Raw genomic sequence first — 13,547 nt, 5'->3', positions numbered from 1 at the left:
GGAAGAAGAGAGCAGAATCCCTGAAAAGGTGGAAAGGAAGAGCCCTGTGTCCCCCAGCCACCAAACACTGGACCCTCTGTTTTAACAATGTCCGGGTTCTTCCGGGCCCCTGGGCCTTTGCACCTGCTGTTCCTGCCACCACCAGTGCCCTTCCCCTTTTCTGGCTGTTGACTCCTACTCATCCTCTAAGGCCCAATGCAAAAGACCCCTCTTCTGGACCCTGGCTAGCTACCCCTACCTGTGTCATGGCATGTATCACCCTGAGTCATAATAGGCCTCTTCCGTGCCTGTGTCCCTGTGTCCCTCGATTTTCCTGAAGGCAGGGGTGGGGCTGACTCACCCGAGAGAGGTTGTCACAGACACATCGTCTGCCCACTGCATTACTGCGTGAAAGGGCTGGGTAGGGAATCGGTAGGCGAGGGAGAATCCCTGTGTCTTTCCCGACCACCTTCCTTTGACTCGCACTGTCCCTTCCATTTAAGCTCTCGTCTCCTGACCCCCGGCCCCACCGGGAGGGGGCGCTGTCACAGGCTCGTCGGTGGGGGCAGGGGCGGCGGGAGCGCCGGTGCGTCTGGGCCACGGGGAGAGCTGGCGCTCCGCCGGGCGGGGCCTGCATGAAACCGGACGACCCGTCGGGGGCGAGCTAGGCGGGGGTGCGGGGGCGGGGGAAGCGAGCGCATCGGAAGGTCCCCGCACATCCTGGCGGCCGGGACTCCCGCGGGTGGCGCGCGGATAGTCCCCTTTCGAGCCGAGGTAACCCGGGCTCGGCTCGGGGCGGCGCCCCAGCCCCGCGGTGCCCGCCCCCTCGCGCCTCCCGAGGCGCCCCGGCCCCGCCCCCGGCCCCGCCCCGCCTCGAGCGGCCGTCAGGTCCCCGCGCCGCGGCGCCGGCGGGCAGACAGGTGGAAGCGAGCGGAGCGGCGCGCCGCGCTCCGTGCTGCGCTCCGGGCCCCACCATGGGCAACTGCGCGGGTCGCACGGATTTCGAGTGGGTCTACACCGACCAGCCGCACACGCAGCGGCGCAAAGAGATGCTCGGTGAGCGCAGCTCGGCCCCTGCCGCGGGGTGGGGACAGCCCCGCGTGGCGGTCAGACGGCGCGGGCCAGCGGAGCCCCGGGTGCCCGGCGCGCACTCCTCCGCCCCTGCTTCGGGGAGGGTGGGAGCGCCACCTCTCCTCCTCCTCCTAGGGTCCCTGCCCCGGGTCCCCGACAGTCCCCCTGCCGGGGTCTGAAACTCCCCTGCGTGTCTGCCTCCGTCCTGGGGTCCAGGATCCGAGGACCCGAGCCCGGATCCGCGTGCCTGGGAAGCGCGTCTCGACTGTTGCGTGCCGGTTGTGGGACGCAAGCCACTCGCCGGAGGGTGGGGTGGGGGGGCACACCGAACGTGAACTTGGGGCGCGGCGACGTGGTGGGGCAGGGGTCCGCCCCCGGGGACCCTCCGTGTGCGGGATGCGCCGTCCTGCCCGCGAAGGCAGACCTCCTGGGTCCGCAGAGGCCGCTGAGCTCAGGGAGTTTAGGGCCGACTGAGCGCCTCGAAGGAAGCAAATGTGCAACAAGAGAGACACTTTTTTTTTAAACAGAGCTTATACCGAAGAACCCCATTTGCCCGTTCTGTCCTGTATTTTATAGCTTAACGCACGGTGGCCGCCCTTCGCTGTCATTCAGGGTCCTGCGAAGTCGTTTTTACCAGCCGTCATTCCAGCCGGTGACTCCTTCTAGACCTGGGGTGCTCAGCCCTTCCCTGGGGATTGCAGGTTCAAGGGCCCGCCCCTGCCCAACAGCTTTCACTGCGTGCCACCAAGTCACGGCCACGGCACCAGGCCGGAGTCCAGCAGGGTGGACTTGCTCCCCTCCCTCCCAAGAAATGTCCAGGTCCCGGTTTCCCACGCCCTCGCCTACAGCTGGGCTTGGCAAACCTTTTAATCAGACCGACCGACCGACCACGTGACACATACTAGTTCACTGTGTTTCATTTGCAGTTTTTGGATGATTGTTTCCAACGTTTGATTGGACATTTTAATTTCTTCTGTTTTTCTCTTGGGATGGTCGTCCGCTTGTTGATTGTTGGAGTTCTTTGTATGGGAGGCTTTTAACTCTTTGTCCTACATGTTGCGCATATTATTCTCCTTCACAATTTGTCTTTTGCTATCACAGCAGCTTTTTTTTTTTTTTAAATGCGTTCAAATGGATTGGCTTTTTTTTTTTTTTCTTTAGAGTTTTCCCTTTGGTGTCTTCCTGCCCCGCTCCAAGACTGTGGAAATATCCATCTTACTACGTTTAAAGCTCTCAGACATCGGGTGTTGCTGAGTGGTTAGTGCATGGCTGTACTCTGTTGTGGCTGGGGGTTCATGGGCTCGAGACCCCTGGGTGGGTTTGTGACTTTCGTGGTTTTCTGCTGTGAGGCGAACAATAACCCAGCACTGTTGTGGTCTTACGTGTGGCGGAATCCTCTCCACCACCTGTGAACTGCTTGGGGGCGCTCAGGGGGGTCTTGGTGACTATCTGGTCCTGTGTCTCCCTAGAGGGCAAGTGTCTTGGCTGTTCCCACCGCAGGGCTGAGGCAGGGCTCCATTTCCTTCCCTTTCCCTGGCTGTCCCCTGCCTTGCCCTTATAAGAGCACCTGGCCCCAGGTGGAGAAGGCTGGGAGACATATCCTGGCCCACAGAGCTGCCTGGAGGGGTCCAGACACTCTGGGCTGCAGACTCACTTTCTGAATCTGCAAAATGGGCACAGCCATCTTGCCTGGCGTAGAGGGTGTGATGTTAAAAGGAGCCCTTGGAAGTTAAAAGGTGCCCAGTGTGGTACCCAGCACTCCAGGACACGAGAGAGAGAGAGAGAGAGAGAGAGAGAGAGAGAGAGAGAGAGAGAAGCCACCGGCCCTGGAACCATTAGAGGAAGCTTCCTGGACAAGGTGGCCAGGAAGGCTGGAAGACTTGAAGAGAGGAGGTGATTTGGGCCAGTGCGGGGACAGCAGCAGGTCTCGGGCTGACTCCTCGGGACGCTTTGCTCATTCCCAGTTTGCACTGGGTGCTGTGGATTCCTCTGTACCGTTTCCTCCAGATGCTGTCTGGTTTTGAACCCATGAACTTGGAAGGTGCCATTTTCCCTCAATCCCAGGCGTGTGATCCTGCCCTGCCTAGATGTCCTTCCTTCCTGCTCCGCCCCTCCTTGCTCTTTGGTTCTTTATTTTGTTGTACTGAAGTACACTATTATGTTAGTAAGTTTCAGGTGTGCAACATAGTGATTGAACCTTTGTATGCAGTGTGGAATCACCACCTCAGTAAACCTAGTTACCATTGGTCACCACACAAAATTGCTACAATTTTGTCCACCACAGTTTCCGTGGTGTACATTACATCCCCATCACTTATTTACTTTATAACTGGAAGTTTGCACTTCTTAATTCCCTTCAGCGGTTCCCCCATGTCCCTCCCCCTCTGGCAACCACCCAATCTGTATGTATCAATCTGGGTCTTGTTTTGTCTTTTAGATTCCACCTATAAGTGGAATCACGTGGTATTTGTCTTTGTCTAACTGATTTATTTCACTTAGCCTAATACCCTCTGGAGCCATTCATTCGTTGCAAACGTGTCGCAAAATTCCATTCTTTTTTTTTTTTTTAATGTTTATTTATTTTTGAGAGAGAGGGGAGAGAGAGAGAGAGAAAAAGAGAGAGAGAGAGAGCTGGTGCACAAGCCTGGAAGGGGGAGAGAGACAGAGGGAGACACAATCTGTTTTATTTATTTATTTTTTTAATGTGTATTTATTTTTGAGAGAGAGAGAGACAGCGACAGCGCTTGAGTGGGGGAGGAGCAGGGAGAGAGGGAGAGAGAGAATCCCAAGCAGGCTCTGCACTGTTAGCACAGAGCCTGACCTGGGGCTCAAACTCATGAACCGTGAGATCATGACCTGAGCCAAAGTCAGTCTTAACTGACTGAGCCACCCAGGCACCCCAAAGTTTCATTCTTTTATGTGGCTGAGTAGTTTTGGATTATATATATAACACATTCTATTCATCCATTCATCTGTTGACGGACATATTGTTTCCATATATTTTCTTTTTTTTTTTTTTTTCAGCGCAAACACGTCGTTTTATTAACGCACTGGGATAGGATCCATGGGCAGAAAGAGCTGCTTTCCATGTCTTGGCGATTGTAAATAATGCTGTGATGAACAGGGGAGCGCATATATCTTTTCGAATTAGTGTTTTCATTTTCTCTGGATGAATACTGAGGTGTGGATTTGCTGGATCATATGGTATTTCTAGTTTTAATATTTTGAGGACTCTCCATGCTGTTTCCCACGGTGGCTGCACCAGTTGGTGTCTCCACCGACACTGCGCGAGGGCCCCCTTTGCTCTACGTGGTCACCAACCCCTGTTGTTTCTTGTGTTGTTGATTTCAGCCATTCCCACAAGGCATTTCATTGTAGTTTTTATATTTATTTCCCTGCCGATGAGTGATGTTGGGCATCTTTTCATGTGTCTGTGGGCCATCTGGATGTCTTCTTTGGAGAAATGTCTATTCAAGTGCTCTGCCCATTTTTTTTTTATTTATTTTTTTTAACATTTTTTATTTATTTTTGAGACAGAGAGAGACAGAGCATGAACGGGGGAGGGGCAGAGAGAGAGGGAGACACAGAATCGGAAACAGGCTCCAGGCTCCGAGCCATCAGCCCAGAGCCCGACGCGGGGCTCGAACTCACGGACCGCGAGATCGTGACCTGAGCCGAAGTTGGACACTTAACCGACTGAGCCACCCAGGCGCCCCAACCTCGCCCATTTTTAATCAAATTTTTGTTTGCTATTGAGTTGTATCAGTTCCTTACATACTTTGGATATTAACCCCTTCTTGGATATATGACTTGTAAACATCTTCTTCTGTTCCGCAGGATGCCTTTTTATGTTGTTGATGGTTTCCTCCACTGTGCAGAAGCTTTTTAGTTTGATGCAATCCCACCTGTTTGATTTTTACTTATGTTGCCTTTACTTACTGCTGGTGTGAAATCCAAAAAAATCATCGCCAAGACTGATGTCAGGGAGCTTACTGCGTATATTTTTTTCTAGCAGCTTTTGGACAGCTGGTCTTGCATTCAAGTCTGTAATCCATTTTGAGTTTATTTTTGTGCATCGTGTAAGAAAGTGGTCCGGTTTCATTCTTTTGCCTGTGGCTGTCCAGTTTCCCCGGCACCATTAACTGAAGAGACCTTCTTTTCCCCACTGCATAGACTTGCCTCCTTTGTCATAAGTTAATTGACCGTATGCGTGTGGGTTTATTTCTGGGCTCTCTATTCTGTTCCATTGATCCTGTGTGTCTATTTTTATGCTAATTTATACTGTTTTGATTACCACAGCTTTGTTAGTGTGGTTTGAAATCCAGGAGTGTCATACTTCGTTTTTTTTTCTTCATTTGTTAATGTTTTTATTTATTTTTGAGAGAGAGAGAGAGAGAGTGAGCGCACGCGCAAGTTGGGGAGGGGCAGAGAGAGAGGGAGACACAGATTCTGAAGCAGGCTCCGGGCTCTGAGCTGTCAGCACAGAGCCTGACGTGGGGCTCGAACCCACAAACCATGAGATCATGACCTGAGCCGAAGTCGGACCCCCAACCGATGGAGCCACCCAGGTGCCCAGGAGCGTGATACTTCTAATTTTGTTCTTTTTTTCCTCAAGATTGCTCTGGCTATTCAGGGTCTTTTGTTCTTCCATAGGAATTTTTTTTTCTGTGTGCTTTCTCATTTTTATTATTTAGTAATATAAGTTATTGTCCGGTTGGCTAACATACAGCGTATACAGCGTGCTCTTGGCTCAGTGGTAGATGCCCATAATTCATTGCTTCCTCACAACACCCAGTGCTCATCCCAACAGGTGCCCTCCTCAGTGCCCATCACCCTCTCTCCCACCCCCCATCAACGCTCAGTTTGTTCTCTGTATTTAAGAGTCTCTTATGGTTTGCCTCCCTCCCTCTCTCTGTTTCCGTCCCCCACCCCATGGTCTTCTGTTAAGTTTCTCAAGATCCACATATGAGTGAAAACATATGACATCTGTCTTCTCTGCCTGACTGATTTCACTCAGCATAACACCCCCCCCCGGTTCCATCCACGTTCCTGCAAATGGCAGGATTTCATTCTTGCTCATTGCCAAGTAGTATTCCACGGTATATGTAATCCGTAGACATTTTAGAATGGTTTGTTCTAGTTCTGTGAAAAATGCCCCTGGAGTTTAGTGAGGGCTCTTGCTCCATTCCATTTCCTGCAGGATGCCCTGCCCCCGCCCGGCTGCCCTCCTGGACTTTGGCCTCCGCTGGGGACGGCATTCCTCTGGGATTTCCCTCTGAGGCTCCAACCCATCAGGTCCTTATCTCTCTGGGGAAGGTTGCAGGGCTCTAGATTTCATCCTCAGCCCTCACCCGTTAGCCATGTAAACCCTGGGCAGGTCAACCAACAGAGGAGCGAGTTGAGCCTTGGTGAGGTTAAAAGGGGTTGTTATTCCTTCCAGAGTTGCTGGGCAGATCAAATGAGGTGGCGTTAAGTGCTTACTTAGCCCAGCACTCAGTAACGGGTGGCTGCGATGATCTTTGCTCCTCTGGCAGACGGGTGAGTTCTCCCCAAGGACAGGGAATGCCTTTGCATCTCTGCTCTCTGCCATCCGTGCTATTCCCAGCCAGAGAGAAATTCCGTGTGAAGCTGCTGGTGTCTCTCTCTATAGAAGAGACAGCAGAGCCGGGCTCAGAGAAGGCAGGTCACTTGCATAGGACCGCACAGATCACAGGTTGCAGGGGCCAGACTGGTGTTCCAGTCACGTCCTGCTTGGCCATGTGTTCCGGCCCCACCTGGCCGCTGCGGCTCATGCCAAGCCCCGGGGGTGTGGGGGTGGGGTGGGGTGGGCAGCGGACGCTCAGAAAGATCCTAATCGGGGAGGGAGTCAGAACCCAGGAAGCCCTTGGTTCGGAGCTAACCACAGTGCCCTTGGGGCAGCGCCAAAGTCTGTCTCCAGCTCCTGCCTAGATGGGGACATGCTCCTCAGGGCACAGCATCCTAAGAAAACGGGGGTCCCACGCAGCCCCCTAAGAGCCATGCCTCCCAGGGCCACGCCTGAGGCTCCCTGTATTGTGAGGGCGGATCCGAGCCAGCAGGACTGTGACCCGCCGCCGCAGACCGGAGGCCAAGCCAGGCGTGGCAGGGGAATCAGAAGCTGGCTTTGGGTTTGTCTTTAAAAACAAATAGCTTTGTGATTTCTTTTTTCTTATGAAAACAGGGCACACACATGGTAAAACAAAACACACACAAAAATTCAAATAATCAAAGGAAAACAAAAGAAGAAACAAGGAAGTAAGACTCTTGGCAATTGTTGGATTATTTGCTTAGGCAAGAAACCCTTGCCGGGGCTTTCTCAGTGGCAAGTGGTGATTCCAGAACAGAGCTGGCTGAGGCTGGGGACGGGGGGGAGTTTGTGACCTCTCCTCACCCAACCACAGAGACGCTGCAGGGGTGGGGGGCAGGCAGGCCACAAGGCCCTTCTCTCCATGCCCCTCGTCCCTGCCTCGGTCACCATATGGGCCTTCTCCTCTGCCAGGTGGGCCGCAGGCAGCACCCGGGTTGGGTCCCCCCAGCTCTGAGATCCCACAGAAGAAAGAGAGCTGCCCCCCTCCCCTCCTGCCCTGAGTAGCTGCCTGGCCTGGAGCCAGGTAATCTCTGGCCGGAGGGAGCCTCGGGTCCGGGGGCTGGTCAGCGGGCAGGGGGCTGTGATAGGCAGGGGCCCCACAGTGTCGTGTCCCATCGTAAGAGCAGAGAGAAGGGGCTCTCCGAGGAAAGCAAGGGGTGCTGTGACCCTAAGTTGGGTGGGGAGGGAAGGAGGCATGCTGGGTATTTGGGTAGCACAGATGACAGGTGATCCCTAAGGGGTTACTCGGGTACCCTCTTTGACCCGATTACGTCCTCCCCTACCGAAATCCTCCAAAGGGTAAAATCTCACCTCTGCCCTGGCACCTGGGGCGCCCCATCTCTGGCCCCTGCCCTTTCCCCTTGCTTTTTGCTCTCTAGCCACTTTGTGGGACGCACCCCATCCGCTCATCTCCCTCTTCATGGCTTTTGCAAATGCTGTTCCCTCTGCTTGAATTCTTGTCCCCTATTCTTTATGTACCGAACTCCTGTCTCCTGTGCGCACATGTGCTGGTGTTCTCTGGAGGGGATAAAAAGCCCTGGTTTGCAAGCCGGGCATTTGGCAAATTTCTGGACATATTTCTCTCATGGCCAATGTCAAGCTACCAGCATGCGGTGCTGAGCACGCATGTGGGAAGGGTGGCTGCAGCACGGACCTCTCCTCTAAGCCCCCGTCTGTTGTCCTTGCCCCTCCTCCACCCCCTGGGGGCCGCTTGTACCCTGTCCTGGCCTGTCCTGTCTCTGCCTTCCTGACATTGACGCTCTCTACGTGTTAAGTCACTCGTGCAGTTACCCAGCCGGTCAGGGGTCAGGCAGACCTCTGACCCATGGCTGCACCAGCCGGGGCCTGTCTTCCACCCTCCTCTGTCCCCGGGGCCCGAGGAGAGCCACTGTCCCTGACAGACAACTCACGAACAGGTGCCAGCTCTCATTTCCAGCCTCCACACCGAGGCATGTGCCCCGGCCTCCTCCACCTCCCTAACTCCTTGCTCGTTAATTTGTACCAGCTTTTATGAGGTGCGATTTACATGTCGTAAATTCCTTCATTTGAAAGGCACAGGCCAGTGACTTTACTGAAGTTACATAATCCAGTTTTGGAGTCTTTTCATTACCTGGAAGATGCCTTGCGAACAGGTGCAGTCACTCCCAGGTTCTTACATCCAGACTCTCCATCTTTCGGATTTCCGCCCTGATGTCATGCATGGGTGTGTACGTGTGTGTACGTGTGTGTGTGTGTGTGTGTGTGTGTGTGTGTGTGTGTGTGGTCCTTTTGGGACACACTATATACGTGCTCTGGAAGGGCAATGTCCCACCCCTGCACAGCCTGGGAACCCCTCCCATCTCCAGGATCTGGGGCCTGGCTGCCAAAGACCTTCGGCAAATATTTGTCAATGGACAAAAAGCAGGTTTAGTGAGATGCAGGTGAGGAGGTGGGTCTGGTGGCTCCTGAAGGCACTTTGGGTCACTTTCCACATTGTCTGCGCCGAACCGGGTCCCCACAGTGCCTCCCGCGCTGACCAGACAGGGTTAGACTTGCCTTCTGGCTCTGGAAGGGAAAAGGAGGTGGGGGTCACTGAGGGAAGGCCACTGAGCCAGGGCAGGGCCGCAAGGAAGCCGTTTAGGAAGGAGGGGATTATGAGGGCTTTAGGGGCCTTTGTGGGGAGGGTAGTCAAGTTACCGCGGGCGGCGACGTGAGGGAACACGCTCTGGGCACCGGGGTGGGAAGCAGGTGGACAGCATGAGTTGCTGTGTGCCGTGGAATGTTCTAGACTTGGGAGCACTGAGGCGATGAGAGGCAGTGGCCAGGACCTCCCCTACGGCCGTGGAGGCTGTCATGCCGGTGGGGTTTGGGCTCCTCGGGGAGGTGGTAGGAACATGTCGTCCCAGATGGTGCCAGGCCTGGCACGTGGAGGGGCACAGTGTCGGCAGGAAGAAGCCTCGCGTGCTCCTGGGGGCCCTGCCCGAGGCCAGCAGTCGGCAGGGGGCGGGAGGGGGAGCCCGGGCGGCCTTGGGACCTCCTCGGCTACCTCTGGAGGCTGAGGGCCCAGCAGCGTTTCTCAGAAGTTTCCATGGTGACGCCGCTCCGGGGGGCTGGTGTGGGGGCACTTTGGGTCCCGCGGGCCCATCCTCCCGCTCCGCTGTTTGGGTCCCGCGAACACGTCTGTCACGCGTGTAGATCCGTGCGATGCATGTAAACGAACAGTTCTGCTGGAGCCAGGCTTCCCCACACTGGGTGCCCTGGGCAACCCCTCCGCGCGCTCACAGCCCCAGCACGGTCAGAACCAGCACCTTCAAGGTGGACAGTGACAAGCTGGCCCAGAGAGGGACAGAGCCGGTCCCTGTGGGGTAGAGCCGGTCTCCCGAGCTGGGACCCAGGGTTTTCTCTGGGTGCTTTGCCCTGGCAACGACGTAGCCCGGTCCTGGGAAGAGGCTCCCCCCGGGGGGCTGAGGCCCCTCAGAGCGCTCTTTCTGGCTCTCCGGTTGGCAGGGAGGGGACGGTGCTCTGGAAATTAGGCACGCTGTTTCACCTTGTGGGGGGACCCCTGCTTCCTCGTCTCTGCGGTGGCGGGATGGCCCCCTCCGGGGCAGGGTGGTGAAGGCCGGATCCCCGTGTGTCAGATTCCCCACGTGGCGTACCCGCCGATGTCCCAGCCCTCACCCGGGCCCCTGCGTGCATCCTGCGGGCCTGGCGGTGGGGGTCCCCAGGCCAAGTCTCGGCACTGTCACCCTCTTTCCCGGCCTGCCTACACCTCAGACCCTCCTTTCCGCATCAGGGCTGGGCAGTGGGACTTCTAACGACGGCTGCTGTTGGTGGCTGCTTGCCCAGTGCCTTGGGCCGTGCCCGCCCTGGGCTGTTGCTAGAAGACATTTGCATGGGTCTGTGTTTCTCTGGTTCCAGGTGGCCGTCCAGGCGGGGCTCCAGGCTGCCTGTGGAGCAGAGAGCCCTCGAAGCATGCGGGGCCTAGTCCAGCTACTGTGGTCTCTGAGCTGGAGGCCTGAGTCGTCAGGGCCCCCCCCACCCCGACCCCCGCCGCCATCAGCTGGGGTCCCACCGTGGGGAAGGGCCTGGTCAGGCTGGGCCAGGCTTGGATGTCCAGCCAGGGCTGCGGCTCCTCGTGGGAGCTGCCAGGAGTGTGGGGTTCTCTGCCTCGTCTTTGGGCATCCCCCTCTCTTGGGGCCCAGAGAACATGGAGCCCAGGGCTGTGTCCTTCCCTGAGCCCCTGGAAGAGACCCCCGCTTCTACAGGGCCAGCACCCCCTTGCCTGCTCCGTGAGCCCCGCCCCAGCACCTCCGTCCTCTCATTCTGCTGTCCGCAGGTGCTTTCCTCCTTCTCCTCTTACCCCCCAGCCAAACTTCCCTCCGTCCCCCATGCCCCCCATGCCCGCACTCATCCTGTCCCCCGCCACTGCCATCTGGCCCCTGGCTGTGCTGGAATGGCCCCTGCTGAGGCCGCCATGACCTTGCTAAGTGCACTGGGGGCACCTGTCTTGTCTTCCTGTTCATGGCCCCTCCTTGGCTAGACACCTCCAGCCCGTGGCTTCAGTTACCCCACTCCATACGGTGCCCAGTGACCTCCACCTCTGGTCCTGAGTGGCCAGTGGTCCCCAGAGCATCTCCTCTGGAACCGGGAAGCTCTGGAATTGAAAAGTCAGGTATTTGAGGTTTCCTCGAGTGAGGCTTGAGTTTTCTCGTGATGGGAAGGTCCAGAGTAGCCCCGCTCCTAAGGTGGGGCCCAGCTCCCTGACTGTGGTCTCTGAGCCCTGCTGGTGCCTCGCCCCACATACACTTTCAGCCAAGGCCCCTGGGCTCTGCCTTCTCCTTGATGGCTGCTGGGCCCCTCCTCCCCGCACCGTGTCCAGGAAGCGCCTCCCGGCAGGGAGTGGAGGTGATCTGGGGCTCACGTGCTTGGCCCCTTGTAGGCATCGCCCCTGCCCTGCCTGGAGTCCAGCTGGGACATCGGTCCCACTTTCCAGGCTTCCAGCAGGATGGCCGGACCCCGTGGCCCTCCCGGCCCGGGAGCGCTGGGCTCGTTCTCGTAGGTCAAAGCAAGCTGGGCCAGATCAGCCTCCAGGAGCAGCACCCGAGCCCCCATAGGTCAGAAGTAGGATGTTTTTATTCTCAGATCAGGAAACTGCATTTAATAGCAATAAGACAGCTCCCAGGGCCCGGAGCCGTCATCCCAGCCTCACTGCAGCCCCGGGAGGCAGGTAGGAGTGTCACTCCATTTCTCAGATGTGGGGACAAGGGTGGGGAGGTAGTGTGGCCGCCTGGGCTGGGGGCAGCCGAGGATCTGGGACACTGTCAGGTAAAGGAGAAGGGGCACCGGGCTCCCCGAAGGTGGGCTCGGCAGGGGTGGGTCCTCAAGGGTGCGCTCCTTTGCTCCCCACAGGTAGGACTCGCTGTCTTTGTTCGACAGGTGGGGCATCTGGCGCCCACTGTCCAAGGTCACAGCTGCCTCTGAGGAGCACGGGGCTGGCCTGTTTGCTGGCCTTGACCCCAGAGCTGGGGTCCTGGTTCCCAGTGTCCCACAGCTTGCCAGGCTGCTCACCTGGTGCAGGTGTGGCCTGCCCCCCCGTGCTGCCCACGCTTGGCCTCCTTCCAAGGGGAAGCATGGGAACTAACCCTGGAGAAGCTGCTGGCCTTCAGCTTCCTGGGTCAGCTCTCACGTGTGCCTTGGCAGGTGCCGGCCAGGCCGCTGGTTGCCCGGGGGGGAGGGCTGGTGCCCCGGGGGCTGCCCCTCGTAAAAGGGAGGCTGGCGGAGAGCCCTGTGACCTGTGACCTGGATGTCCCAAGCTGACCTCCAGCTGTGCAGAGGTTAGGGGGACTCTGTGGTGTCCCCGGCCCCGGGCTGTGGGTGAGCGTGTCGGCTGATGGCTGAGGTGGCCAGAACTTCCTGGCCGTCGTGAAGACCTTTCTTCTTTCTCGGGCTTCACCTCATTGTGGCTGCTGGATTCCCAGCTCCCAGTCCCCCCCCCACTCCCTCCACCAACATCCCCCCGCCCCCCAGCACTGGTCTTCCCAGGAAATACAGGCCTGTGTTCTGAAGTGTCGCCTGTCACTCTGACCCCCTCTTGGGACAGGAGCAAGCTTGGACGAGGCCTGCCCCTTGTCCCCGCTTCTGCGTGGGGCCCACACGGCAGTCCCCGCTCCCAGGCTCGGGTCCTTTGGTCTCTTGCCCACCTGGGGGCAGAACCTGGGCGGGCGCAGTGCTGGCTCGTCCCCCTCGGGCCCTCAGGGGCAGGACCGAGTGTGAGTGGCCCCGCGCCCAGCTCCAGACGTCAGGGCAGAGGAGGAGCCGACCCGGGTGGCTGGCCCAGCCGTGCGGCTTCCTCCTCCCTGGTCCCGGTGCTGGGTGAGTTTTCTTGGGTGAGATTTCCACAAACCGGGGGGCTTCGAACACCACACGTGTTCTCTTGCAGTTCTGGAGGTCACGAGTCTGACGCGGGTCTCACCCAGCTGAAGTGAGGGTGTCCCAGGGCCGTGCTCTCCCTGGGGGAGAATCTGGTCCCAGGCCTTTCCAGCTTTGCAGGCACCTGCACCCGCCTCCTCCAGCGCCACCTTCACACCATCAGGGGCCGGCGGAGCCCTTCTCGGCGCCCCCGGGACCCCCTCTCCTGCCTGCTCCCCGACGGGTAGGGCCCTGGGATGACCCTGGGCCACCGGAAGATCCAGGGTCATTCTCGTGTAGTAAGGTCCGTAACCTAGTAAGGTCTAACCTAGTAAGTCCGTAAACTAGTAAGGTCTAGTAACCGTAAGTTACTAGACAGTAAAGTCTAGTAACCTGACTGCCCTGTTCGACCTTGCTTCTCTCTTGCTGTGGCGTCAAACCTACTCGCGGGTTATGGGATTGGGACGTGAGGGGCTGTGGGGGGCTGTCATTCTGTCCCCCTGCC

The 13,547-nt window shown here is 57.5% G+C and overlaps 1 protein-coding gene across 3 annotated transcripts in view; it reads left to right on the top strand.

The window, feature by feature from the left end:
* Positions 1-13,547, top strand: part of DEGS2 (delta 4-desaturase, sphingolipid 2) — a 72,283-nt gene that overhangs the window by 49,450 nt on the left and 9,286 nt on the right. Inside the window, exon 1 of one of the 3 annotated variants that reach the window (XM_043557015.1) lies at positions 888-1,035. The exons of the other annotated variants lie outside the window; for them this stretch is intronic. Coding sequence (XP_043412950.1) covers positions 954-1,035 — 82 coding nt within the window. The 5' untranslated portion in view covers positions 888-953. Of the gene's footprint in view, positions 1-887; positions 1,036-13,547 lie in introns of those variants that run through there. 3 annotated transcript variants of the gene reach the window in all.

Source organism: Prionailurus bengalensis, chromosome B3, assembly GCF_016509475.1.
Source record: "Prionailurus bengalensis isolate Pbe53 chromosome B3, Fcat_Pben_1.1_paternal_pri, whole genome shotgun sequence".
NCBI classification, from domain to species: domain Eukaryota; kingdom Metazoa; phylum Chordata; class Mammalia; order Carnivora; family Felidae; genus Prionailurus; species Prionailurus bengalensis.
Note: the sequence above shows the minus strand (reverse complement) of the source record. Positions and strands in the feature narration are given on the sequence as shown.